This window comes from Mustela nivalis, assembly GCF_964662115.1.
Source record: "Mustela nivalis genome assembly, chromosome: 7".
In the NCBI taxonomy this organism is placed as follows: Eukaryota; Metazoa; Chordata; class Mammalia; order Carnivora; family Mustelidae; genus Mustela; species Mustela nivalis.
Window position 1 is genome coordinate 9,763,265 of NC_139026.1, and position 12,833 is coordinate 9,776,097.

Below are 12,833 nucleotides of genomic sequence, written 5' to 3' on the forward strand. Positions count from 1 at the left end.
AGTGGGCAGTGGCTGGGAGGGCTGCCAGGCCCACGGAAACACCATCCACACCCCTCAGCCAACCTGGCTGGCCCAGCCAGGGATGGTGGGGCTGATCAGAGCCAGCTCCAGAGTCCTACAAGTCAGAGTGGGAATGGGCCCCAGAGATTCTGCACCTGACCCACTCCCTCATTTAATGATGCAGAAACCACCCTAAGAGGCTGGCCACTTGGCCAAGGTCACGCAGGGAGCCAGGGCTGACCTGCTTTCCATCTCCTGAGCTAAGGAGAGAAGAACACTGTGGTCCTGGGATATCTGGACCTCAAAAAAAAAAAAAAAAAAATTTTTTTTTTCCACTTGCTCCATGAAGTATAGAAAGAACTGGGGCGGGGGAGGGAGATGGCCCCCAACCTTAGGGGCTCTTCCAACCCCCACTTACCTTGAGTGTCTGTTTTTACCTCCCGGCCTTTGCTGTGCTCTTCTACCTGCCCAGACAGCCATCTCTCCAAACACAGTGGCGTTCTTTTGCCTTCCCACCTGCTGTCTGTCCCCCTTCTGATTACAGACCCTCAGTCATCTTTGGGGAGCCATCCCTTCTCTCATACGAGGTCTGGGTGGGATCGTACCATTTATCAGCCCACTAGGGCTCTGGCAGGAGTCGTTTAATTTTTTTCATGTTTCTCTTTTGACATAATTATAGACTCACAGGAAGCTGAGAGCTTTTTGAGAGCTTATAAAATATTTGAGACCTGAAGAAAAAAAAAATACATTGGCTCCAAAAGGCCAAAACTGCAAAGCTGAAGCCAATCAGCATTTAGGGTGCTCAGACGTAAACCCTGCTCATCATAAAAGTGGAAACATTGGAGACCAGTTCTCCAGGGTTGAATTTTCTTATTTCCAAAGTGTGTCCAAGTCTTCCTAGAGGTTGGGCACGCCTACCTTAGATCCCCCAAGTCACATAATGTTTAAAACAAACATACAGGGGTGCATGGGTGGCTCAGTCAGTTAAATGAGCGACTCTCGAGCTCAGCTCAGGTCTCGATCTCAGGGTCGTGAGTTCAAGCCCTGTGTTGGGCTCCTGGCTCGTTGTGGAGCCTACTTTAAAAAATAAATAAATAAAATAAAAAATAAACGTCGAAAAATAGTTTGAAACTGTATAGCCAAAAAAACCCACATATATTTAACTTTCCGGGAAGTGGGTGCATTTTACTGTTTTATTTTTTATTTTTTATTTTTTTAAAGATTTTATTTATTTATTTGACAGACAGAGATCACAAGTAGGCAGAGAGGCAGGCAGAGAGAGAGAGGAGGAAGCAGGCCCCTGCTGAGCAGAGATCCCGATGCGGGGCTCCATCCCAGGACTCTGGGATCATGACCTGAGCTGAAGGCAGAGGCTTTAACCCACTGAGCCACCCAGGTGCCCCAGAAGTCATCTTTTTTTTTTTTTTTTTTTTTAAAGATTTTATTTAATTATTCGACAGAGAGAGATCACAAGTAGGCAGAGAGGCAGGCAGAGAGAGAGAGAGAAGGAAGCAGGCTCCCTGCTGAGCACAGAGCCTGATGCGGGACTCGATCCCAGGACCCTGAGATCATGACCTGAGCCGAAGGCAGCGGCTTAACCCACTGAGCCACCCAGGCGCCCCCCATTTTACTGTTTTAAATAAGGTGCCTGAGGCCTGCATATCAGGAGAGTTTGGGGCAGCAAGCCACAGAAAATGCAAAGGAAATTGCTTTAAAATGAACAAATTTGGAAGGAGGAGATTTCCGCGGCTGTTTATTTGACAGACAGAGATCACAAGTAGGCAGAGAAGCAGGCAGAGAGAGGAGGAAGCAGGCTCCCTGCTGAGCAGAGAGCCCAATGTGTGTGTGGGGGGGAGCCTGAGGCAGGGCTCAATCCCAGGACCCTGGGATCATGACCTGAGCCAAAGGCAGAGGCTTTAACCCACTGAGCCACCCAGGCGCCCCTCCATAGCTGTTAATTCAGTGGCTCTGATGCTGAGTAGGGGCTGAAGATTGAACTATGATTGATCATGTCTATGTGATGAAGGTTCCATAAAAAAACCTCCCTAAGTTATAGGGTTTGGAGCTTGTGGGCTGGTGAACCATGTCCATGCTGGGAGGGCGACACACCCTAACTCCATGGGGACATTCCTGCACTTGGCAACCTTCTGGAACTTGCCCTTCTAGATCGTCTCTGCATTCAGCTCTTCATCTGTATCATTCCATATCCCGTTTGTTACTGGTTTGTTACCAGTAAACACAAATGTTTCCCTGAGTTTCCTGAGCTGTAACAGCAAATGACTGAATCTGAGAAGGGGGCTTTGGGAATCTCCAATTTATAGCTAGTTGGTCAGAGGCACAAGTGATGCCTGGGGACTTAGGGATGGCATCTGAAGGGGGACGGGCAGGGAGTCTTGTGGGATTGAACCCTTAAGCTGAGGGGCCTGCATGAACTTGACTCAGTGCCAGAGTTGAATTGAATTCTAGGACACGTAGCTGGGGTCTGCCTAAAACTACAGACTTGCTTGGTGCAGAAAACCCACACCTTTGGTGGCAGAAGGGTTCTGTGGGTAGAGGAAAGTTTTCCGTTTTAGTTGGCGTCAGAAGAGTGGGATTTGCTAGAACTGCCCAGGCTCATGGAAAGATGTGGTTTGGGAAGAGAAAGGCAGGGCTGGGAAGGGGAACCTCTGATTCCCGGGTGGCCACAGAGCTGCGTGGCATCGGTGCTGAACTGTTACTCATGGTATAAGTGACCAATGGAATTTAGAGATGGCTCCAACTCCCCATTCAGTATACCGGACATGTAAGGAAATGTGAAAAAGAGCCACATAGATCATCCCCTGGTCATGGTTATCCGTAGTAGCTAAAATGAAATCAAGGGAGTGCTGGGCGGACGCTGGTGCTGGACCAAGCTGATTTCAACAAATTTGCATTTCAGCCCCTAGCCTCAAAGCCACCTCCATAGGAAAAATGTATGCAGTCAACAGAAATTCCCTCTAAGGCCTCTGGTCACCAAGAGGCGAGTCAATAGGGGGATGGCAAAACCAGGAAAACAATTGAGACCAGGGAGTGGAGTGGGAAGGAGTTCTTTCCTTTTGTGGACTGGTGTCATCAGCTTCCTGAAATATTAACTGGGAATCCGCGGGAAGGGCATACGGGTGTTGTGCTGTTCTTGCACTTTTTCTACCTGTTTGAAGTTTTCTGAATTAAAAGTTGGGGAAGGGGACTCCTGGGTGGCTCAGTTGGTTAAGCAGCTCCCTTCGGCTCAGGTCATGATCCCAGCGTCCTGGGATCGAGTCCCACATCGGGCTCCTCTACCTCTGCTTTCCACTCTGTCTGCTTGTGCTCACTCGCTCCTCTCTCTCTCTCTGATAAATAAATAAAATCTTAAAAAAAAAAAAAAAAGTTGGGGAAGGACCACTGGCTGACTCGGTGGGTAGAGCATGGGACCCTTGCCCTTGGGGTTGTGAGTTGGAGCTCCATATCGGGTGTAGAGATTCCTTAAAAATAAAATCTTGTAAAAGAATAAAAAAAAGTTTTGGTCCCCACCATGCTCTTCCCATCTTCCTGCTCTGCCACCTGAAGCAGAGGCATGAGGGGAGAAGTATGTGGGGTTGGCCTCACGATCACAGAATGGCTGCAACAGCTTCCACACCCAAAGCCCAGAAGAATGCTTCCTTCCTCCATCCAGGCACTTCTTTAAAAGTGAGGGAAACATTTACAGAACCATTTCCCGTCAGTCCAGGCGGAGTGGGAGCTGCCCCCTCATGGATCAGCCGACTCCAGTTCAAATCCTGCCTCGGGAGATCACGCTTTCTAGATATGTGCCACTGTGTAAGTTAACCCCACATTCTTAGAGTATCCTCATCATTTTTAAGTAGCAGGGCTTGAACTCATGACCCTGAGATCAAGACCGGAGCCTAGATCATGGACTCCTTAACTGACTGAGCCTCCCAGGCGCCCCCTAACGCCGCTATTTCTAATCCTCCTTCCCCAAGTGGTAAAATGAGCCCAGTAAGACAAGCTCGCTGTCTTCTGAAGGCCTGAAAAACATTGGTATCTAAAGCCCCCATGAGGCCCAGAGTGCCATGGGGTTAGGGCAGTAAGTACTACACACAGAAAAATGCTCTGGGCCTGCAGTGGGTCATTTCCTGCAGGAGAAAGGAGCACTCACTGGGCCAGGTCTGTGCAGACCGGGCATGGGGAGCGGGTCCTCCTCCTACAGTGCTGCCCACACACACACACACCGGAGCCCACACAGACATTCCGCTCGCACTTTATTAAGTACGGGAGGACGAGTTACAACGGGTGGAAGCAGTGGGAAGGCCCAGCCCCCACTCCCACCATCACTGGCACACGATAATAAACAAACAAATAAATAAATAAATAGGGGGGTGGGCATTAGGGGCAGGTGGCACAGCAAACACGGACGGCACAGGGAGGGACACGGAAGCCCCGTCCTCTGGAGCCATGGCCACCGTCTACGCTGGACCGGTACCATCATCAGGGAAGGGCGGGGCGCTCCACTACAGACCCCCGCAGAGCCACTGTGTGGACCCCATGATCACCGCCTTTGCGGAGGAGTGTCTTCAGCCCTTGGACCCTTACAGACGGAAATCTGGACCCATAGCTGGTCCAGTGAGATCCGGATTGTCAAGGGACCATGATGTCTCCGTTTCTGAATGGTTCTCTTCAGGATCTAAGAGACCAACAGGTCATTATTACCTGGTGTTCTGCTTGGTCCAACTCAGGACCAGGGACATTAAAGGCGCATTGTCACTTAGCCTTCTGACGGGTTTCAAAGAGTCAGTGTCACTTGGGTTCCCAATGAAACCCTTCAGGACAGACCCATCGATGGGTCACTCTCACTTAGCCTTCTGATTGGTCCATTCAGGGAGCAGGTTGGTTACCTAGGCCTTTGATTGGTCAACAGGAACCCAAGGCCGCTGGAGGGGCAGGTACAGCTCTAGAGGCAAACCCCGCCCCCCTCACCCCAGTCTGGGAGGGCGTGGGGGGTTAAGTGCTCAGGGTTGGGGGAAATCTTCAGTGAGCATCAAGGCCCAGATTTCCAAGGGGGGAGGTCACAAGGGAGGAAATAAGGCCACCTGGCTGGGTCAGGCCAGTGCGAACTGGTGGATGATGGGGCAGACAGCTTCTGGAACAGCAGAGTGCCCAGCCACCACGGGGAGGGGATGCGAGGGCCCTAACTCCTTCCCTGGGTCCCAACCCCACCAGGCTGCAGTAAACGGGGCCCAGGAGCCGGCAGCTCTTGGCCTCTTGCCTCCATCTACAGGATCAGGGTCGGGGAGGGATGGGGCTGCAGTGCCGGTCACATGGGCTCAGTCCTCCAACCCCTCCATCAAGTCCGCGATGCTCTCCACATAGTAATGGGGCACGAGATCGTGCTGGCCGGATGCCAGGTAGGCCTGGGCCTCCTCTAGGCGGGAGACGCCTGTGAGCGTGAGCAGGGTGGTCATGCCACAGCGGTGGCCGAAGAGGATGTCGGTCTCGAGGCGGTCGCCCACCATAAGCGTGCGTGCGGGGTCCACGCTGAAGTGCTCCGTGATACACTCGAACATGTAAGGGCTGGGCTTGCCCACCACCAGGGCCTGGCGGCCCGAGGCCGTCTCCACTGCAGCAGCCAGGCTCCCGGTGCCTGCAGGGAGATGGAGACGTGGTCAGTGCCCAGTGGCAGAGGGGACAGGGGGGGTGGGTGGGGGAGGGGCAGTCAGGCTCAGACGCTGGACTTCCAGGGAGGCCGCTTGGCATGGGGGGTTAGAGGAGGCACCGAAATGAGTTAAAAGTCTTCCAAGGCTTAGCATAGCGCTAAGTATAGGTACAGATCCTGCAACCAACTGCCTGAGTTCAGACCTCATCACCTCCACCCTTCTTAGGCCAGCCATTGTGCCTCTCCGTGCCTCAGTTTCCCCATTTCTAATATGGCCCTGCAGGGGCTGAATGAGCCATATGGTATGTAACTGGGCTTGGCTCAGTCAGTCCTTGCTTGGAACAGGGGGATCCAAGTCAGGCCTACGTTCAAAGAGGAGCTGTGGGTATTGAAGGGGGCAAGTGCTTGGGAAACAGGAGATGTGGTTGCTGCTGCGAGAATGGGGGCTCCTGGCTGCAGAGATGGGCACAGCCCTTTTAGAACGTGGCAGGGCACAGGAATGCTCATCCCCCGGCCCCAGGCAGCCTCGGTGGCCGGGAAAGTGATCACAGGGAGAGAATTCAAGCTGGAGACAAAAAGCGACATGCTTGAGGATGTCCGTGGCCCCAGTAGCTATAATAAGCAAAACTGTGAACACGCCCAAGTGTTTAACAATAGGAAGACTGTTTAGAAAAGGACAGTCCTGACTCTCAGCCCAGGACCATGCGGCCCCCTGCACAATAAGTCCACTGTGTCCGTCCCACAGGCCCGTCCTTGTGCTGCAAGTTTCAGCCTTCACATTAATGTCCCTGAACCAATGATGATGAGGATCGCAATTTACTGAGCACATTCTAACGCGCCAGGGGCTGTGCTGGCTGCTCACGGAAGCCCATTTTACAGATGGGAAAGCTGACCGCTCAGTGCCATTAAGTAACTTATCCAGGGTTGCACAGCCTCATAATGGGAGAGACAGGGTACGTGCTCAGATGCGTCCGACCCAGTCATGTGCTGGGCCAGTTTGTCCTGGCTTGGGAGCGCCGAATATTTCATTTTCAGGGATTTCGTGAGCTCGCTGTGAAAGCCACTATGAAAAGTCAACTTATATAAACTGATGGTCTAATTATGTTTAAAATAAAGAGAATAAAGTCTCAAAGCTCATTAGTTCCCAAGTATTTTGCCATTATCTATGCTCTGGAGATTCTTTACATCTATAATGATGGAAATACTACATAACGCTGTGCTCAGATCTTCCCAACTCCACATTCAGTGACTTAATGTTGCAGACTTGAACCTGGCTATCACCACAGAGATTGGGAAATGGTATAGATCAAGCCCCCCCCCCCCCCCCCAGTTATCAAACGTTCATCGGTACAACACGGGGCAGACCCCCCGAACGCTCTGGGTCTTGTCTCCCTTCACAGGGGAGGACATTCCGTGGCATTAAGTCAAAGTTACAGAACAGAAGAGTGGGCACAAATAGCAAGAATCCTCGGCCCGCCCAGCCCCCACACGAGGAGGGGGAAATTCCCCAGTGTCACGAGATCAGGACACGACCTGACTCAGGTCACGAGCTGACCCAGGGCAACTCTGCTGGGAGGTTCTGCCTGACATCTGACCTAGAGCTTGCTTGTTTGTTTTCTCGGGTAAGTGGGTAGGGAAGAGAAGCCATTTGCCCTGTTGGTTAGAAATTCCTTCCAGGATGGGTAGGGCTCAAGTGAGTCACCCCAAAGTGTTTTTCTCACCTCCAGAATGGTCTCAGCCGCATCAGCAATGCCCTCTCCCACCACCATGGAGCTGATCACCCTGGGCGCCCCCATGTCCTACTTTATCCGCTCGGCTAATATTTACTGAGGCCCAACTACCCGCCAGGCACTCTGCTAGGCACTGGGCATAGAGCAGCGCGAGGGACACGGTGTCTACCCTAGGGGAGTGAGTGTCCTAGCAGAAGCATCTAAGAACATAGCTCTGTCCTCAGACCACCATTATGCTACTTCACTGAACATGCTGTAATGTGGGGCGCCTGCGTGGCTCACTTAAGTGTCTGACTCTTGGTTTCAGCTTGGGTCATGATCTCAGGGTTGTGAGGTCAAGCCCCATGTCCAGCTCTGTGCTCAACCGAGAGTCTGGTCTCCCTTTCCCCCTGCTTCTGCCCCTCCCCCTCTGCCCCATTCCCTGCTCTATGCTCTCTCTAAAATAAAATATATATATATATTTTTTAAGGATTTTCTTTATATATTTGACACAGAGAGAGAGAAATTACAAGTAGGCAGAGAGGCAGACAGGGGGGTCGGGGGAAGCAGGCTCCCTGTTGAGCAGAGAGCCTGATGCAGGGCTCGATCCCAGGACCCTGACTGAGATCATGACCCAAGCCGAAGGCAGAGACTTAACTGAGCCACCCAAGCGCCCCTAAAATATAATCTTTAAACAACAACAACAACAACATCCTGTAATCCAAGGCTGACACGTTTTGGTGGTGACATCTTTCTAAGACAGCAGGCACTTCTATTTGCCAGTTCAAGTGGCTGCCATGCGGCAAGAGGGTAAACACACAATTTAGGAGACCCACAGGGGAAGGGGATGGAGGCATTGGGGTGACAGACTTGCATTCTTTCAGATTTTATACATATCGGGGCCTTTATTAATATTTTTATACCACTGTTTCAAAGCCACATCACTCAGCTATGTACAAACAGGACATCCGTGTTATAGCCAAGCTTCTACCACCCCCTCTAGGTCTGGGAGAGATCAACAGGGCCTGTGCGACACAGCAGGTGGGGACTGAGATGAAAGGGGCGGAGCCATATGGGCAGGGCCTGGCTGGTCTCCAGCTCCTCCAACCCACCTTTCCTGAGTGGGGGGCCTCTTAACCCACAGTCTTAACCCGAACTTTGAAGCCTTCAGGGAGTAACTCGCTTTTCACAGCATGGCCCAGGACAGGCAGCAGCTGCGACAGCAGAAAGCCCTGACCAGAGCCCTCAGCTTGGATTTTTGGGGAGACCGGAATATGCAGCAAGTAGGTCTGCAACAAAGCGAGGACAGAACTAGCCTAGAATTATAGACTCTGGGCCTGGAATCAGTTCTGCCATGGCCCACGCCCGGCTCCACATTTCATCCCCGACTGCCCTGCCCTGTAGGATGCCTCCTCCAGGAACCCTTCCCAGATCCGCCTGACTCTAGGCCCTCCTTGCCACCCCATCACAATACCATGTCTATTCCTCTGTCAATGCCAGACCCACTCCCCCAAAATTTGGTATTAGTGACAGTCTAAATCAGTGGCCAGCAAGCAGGGCGTGATGGAAATCGTCCCCACCCTCAGCCTACTGGCTGGGGCACTGACTTGTCCACACACACTTACCCCTGGCAGTTAGCTGCTGCTACCATCTGTTCTTGACTAACTCAAACCCTCCAAAATGTGGGAGTCTCCACCTGCTCTTGCCTCCTCTGAAGGCCTGAATACCCAGATGACAGCAGTAAAGGGTACCTTGGATGGGGGTGGGGTGGCCACAAGAGCCAAGTTCAGGTCCTCCTGTTTTGGGGCAGCTCAATTCCCCTCTCTTGGCCTCAGTTACTTTAACTGAGAAATGGGACACTTCCGGAGTAATTTGGAACTAAGAACAAACCGCAAGGTACTTCACAAAACTCTGTAATACTAGGAGAGGGGTCTGGGTACAACCCACACCTACTATGTGCCTGGCAGTCACCCTGCTCACTCTCCTCTGGGAGGAAACTGGCATGGAGAGCCTTCCCATTTTACACCCAGGACAGCGATGCTCCGAGGTTATGTAACTTCAGATTACTGAGCCCTGGAGCTGGAACTGGAACTCAGGTCAAACTCCATCCACCTCCCTATGCTCATCACACACCCGCCTACAATCAGCGGCTGCCAGTGGTGTTCCAACAGCTCAACGGGGCGGGGGACACAGTCCTTTCAGGCTGTTTCCAACACTCCGGCCTCAACCCCTGACTGATGAGGGGGACAAAATGACAGGGGTCCCTGAGACAGGTTCAGGAAGGCAAGGGCTGGGTATCCGCCTGCAACCCCCTGAACCACAACAGGCCTCAGTTTTCTCAGCTGCCGTATAGGGGCCCTTCTGCTGCCCCTCCAGTGGTGGCAGTTTGAAGAATTAACAGACGTGGCCACGACAAAGCTCGCCCGGGCTCTTGCAGGGTGGGACCGGCCCTCGCGTCTCTCCAGGTGTCCTGTCACCTGTAGACACCCCCTCCCCGCCCCTCTCCCCAGGCGTGGAAGGGAGAGCGCAGGTCGCCACCCCACCTCGGTTTCCCCGCCAGCCCCGCGCTCACCGGGGGTTCGGCTGCCATCGCTGAGCGGGTGCCACGGGTCGCGGTCGGTGGCCACGAGGAGGCAGTCGGGATCACGCAGGTGCGCACACGCCTCGCTTAGCTTGGCGAAGGTGAAGTGCTCGTCGTAGCCCACGAGCACGGCGCGCACGCGCGGGGCCTCGCCCGGGTCCTCGCGGGGGTCCCCCGCGAGGCGCAGCCCCGCGGCTCGCAGCTCAGCGCGGAGCCCCTCGCCGCCCAGCACGAACACGGCGCCCGGCGCGCCCGGCGGCCCGAGCAGGCGCTGGCGCAGCAAGCGCGCGGCGCACAGCGCGGAGCTGAACACCTGCTCGGCGCGCAGCCCCCCGAAGCCGAGGCGCGCGAAGCGGAGGGCCAGCTCGGGCCGCGCGCGCCGGCTGTTGTTGCTCACGAACAACGCCGCCTTGCCGGCCCGCGCCAGCCGCTCCAGCAGCTCCGGGGCGCCCGGCACGGCGCGCTCGCCGTTCCACAGCACCCCGTCGCAGTCGAACAGGACCCCCTGCGTCCGGCCCAGCACGTCGCGCAGGGCCGCGCCGCGCAGCCGCTCGCAGCGCGCCATGCAGCCGGCTGGCCGCCCGCACGCCCGCGCCGCGCCGCTCTCCCTCCGCGGGCACGGCGCGCCGGCCCGCAGCCCGCCCCGTGCCCCGCAGCGGCCAATCGGCGCGCCGGGAGGGCCGGGGGGCGGAGTTACGGCCTGGCCCGTGGGCCAATGGGGGCAAGTACCTCGGAGAGGAGCGCGGCCTCGACCTAACGGGACCTGGAATAAAGGGTAAATCTCGGCCGCCGCCGAGGGTAGGGGACCAATGAAGACCTAGCCCTCGCCTTGTCCCCAAACTCGGCTAGGCCAGTCGCCGCCGAGTTTCGACCCCGACTGGCCAATTACAGGACGGACTAACGTTCCTCTTGGCCAATAAAGAGTTACGAATAGAAAATCTGGAGCGATTAGCCGCCCTTGCGTTCCCCAGCCAATCAGAAGCTTCGGAGAGCTGGTTGCTAGGGAGGAAGCAGAGATGCTAAGGGAGCTGTTGCCTTTGGGTCAAATCTCGTGGCCCTCTGAACCCTGGACGCTCCAGTTCTGAGCAAAGTCCAGAGAAGCGTGTTGGTATGACGATAGGAAAGAGGCACGTAGTGTCTTCTCAAACTCCAGGGTCCCTGGCCTAGACCAGTCATTCTCTGCGCTGGCTGGTAGAGTCCCCCTGGGGAACTTGTATTTTCAGATATAATTTACATACAAGTAGGATGCGCAGATCTTAAATGCACGGCTGGATGACTTTGACAAATGCGTTTTAAAAATACCAAAGCGTGGGGACGCCTCGGTGGTTCAATTGGTTAAGCTTTGGCCTTCAGCTCGGGTCATGATTCCAGGGTTCTGGAATTGAGTCCTGCATCAGGCTCCCTGCCTTCTCCCTTTGCCTGGTGTTCCCCCTGCTTGTGTGCGCGCTCTCTCTCTCTGACAAGTAAATAAACAAAATATTTTTTAAAAAAATACTAAAGCGTAGCTGCACCCCAGAGATTCTGATTTGTTTTGGGTGGGGCCGAGATATTTTGGGCTTTTTTTTAAAACACCCCAGGCCAGGGTGGAGAGGCACTGGGTCACCAAGCTGCTAGAGGCAGCCTGTCATTCAGCACCCTGGGGATGGGAGGGGATGGAGGGGGACAGAAGACCCAGTTGCCCAGGACAGTGATTGGGGTGACTTGGTTGCCTTGGTCCCCATCTGGGGAGGCTTGTGTCACAATTCCAAGTTGTCAGCCAACCTCTGAGAAGGCGCTGAAAACCTGGCCTCCAGGAGCAACCAGAGCTCCAAAGACCTGCAAAAAGCCATCCTGTCCCCCCTCTCTGAGGCTCAGATAATTCCTGCTCCCCCATGCCCTGGCCTTTTGCTCCTGTCTCAGGTGCTTTCCTTAGCTTGGATTGTTTTTCCTTCTTCCCTGACTTTTTCACCTGGACAACTCCTAAAAGACTTTTTTTTTTTCTTTTCCTTAAAGATTTTACTTATTTGACAGAGAGAAAGCAAGAGAGGGAACCCAAGGAGGGAGAGGAGAGGGAGAAGCAGGCTTCCCGCCGAGCAGGGAGCCTGATGATGCGGGACTCGATCCCAGAACCCTGAGATCACGACCTGAGCTGACGGCAGACGCTTAACAGCTGAGCCCCCCAGGTGCCCCTAAAAGACTCTTTGAACCACCTCTTCCATGAAGCCTTCCTGTGCCCTCCACACACAGTCTGGGTTAGCCGGTGGGCCCCTAACTGGCTTGACATGGGCTCCCAGTGCCATCATACTTGATTCTGACTGTCAGCTCTCCTGTATGTCTGTTCCCAGGAGCTCTTTGGGCATAGGGCTGAGCTGGGGGCCTGGCCCAGGTTCCCACACCGAGCAGCCACCGTGGTCTGCACACAGATCCAGCTCTACTACTTGAGGGAGCCCTACCTGTCCCCACTCTGGGAACAGCAGAAGTTGGGGGCACTGACATCCACAGCGGCCAGCGTTTACAGGGCACTTGTGTGTGCAAGGTTGGTGCTCGGGCCTTTACGGGAATGTCTCGTGTAATCCTCAAGACACTTCTGGGGTAGAGACTGCTGTCCTGTTTCCCGGAGCACCAAGAAGTGAATTGCTCGGGCTGTGAGGGATGGACCCAGGCTCTGGAATCAGGGAGACCTGGGTCCTGATTCCACGTCCGTGCCTCATCTACTGTATGCCTGGCAGGTCGCTTTCTGAGCCTCAGTCTCTACTCAACCAGTCAAAGGTGATGGGATTCACTTGCCCGGGAGAGGGTTCTATGGAAAAACCACGCACAGAAAAGCACAAGGGAAGAGAGGGAGTAAGCGCTGAAAACGCTGGCCCTTTTTATTTCAGACAAGAAAGATGGAAGACAGCAAAGAAGAGGGAGTATC

The 12,833-nt window shown here is 54.2% G+C and overlaps 1 protein-coding gene across 1 annotated transcript; it reads right to left on the minus strand.

Annotated features, from left to right (window-relative positions):
- Positions 1 to 4,239: 4,239 nt before the first annotated feature.
- PDXP (pyridoxal phosphatase) lies at positions 4,240 to 10,560 on the minus strand. Its single transcript, XM_082740171.1, has 2 exons — positions 9,929 to 10,560; positions 4,240 to 5,635 (listed from the first exon to the last, which is right to left on the minus strand). Exons 1-2 carry the CDS (start codon positions 10,500 to 10,502, stop codon positions 5,319 to 5,321), a joined length of 891 nt encoding a protein of 296 aa, XP_082596297.1. The 5' UTR covers positions 10,503 to 10,560; the 3' UTR covers positions 4,240 to 5,318.
- Positions 10,561 to 12,833: the final 2,273 nt, after the last annotated feature.

What these genes read in the sequence shown, in the direction of transcription:
- PDXP (XM_082740171.1), bottom strand. Translation starts at nt 10,502, where the DNA reads ATGGCGCGCTGCGAGCGGCTGCGCGGCGCGGCCCTGCGCGACGTGCTG. An exon ending in CGATGGCAGCCGAACCCCCG is followed by an intron (nt 5,636 to 9,928) that starts GTGAGCGCGGGG and finishes ATCTCCCTGCAG; the next exon opens with GCACCGGGAGCCTGGCTGCT.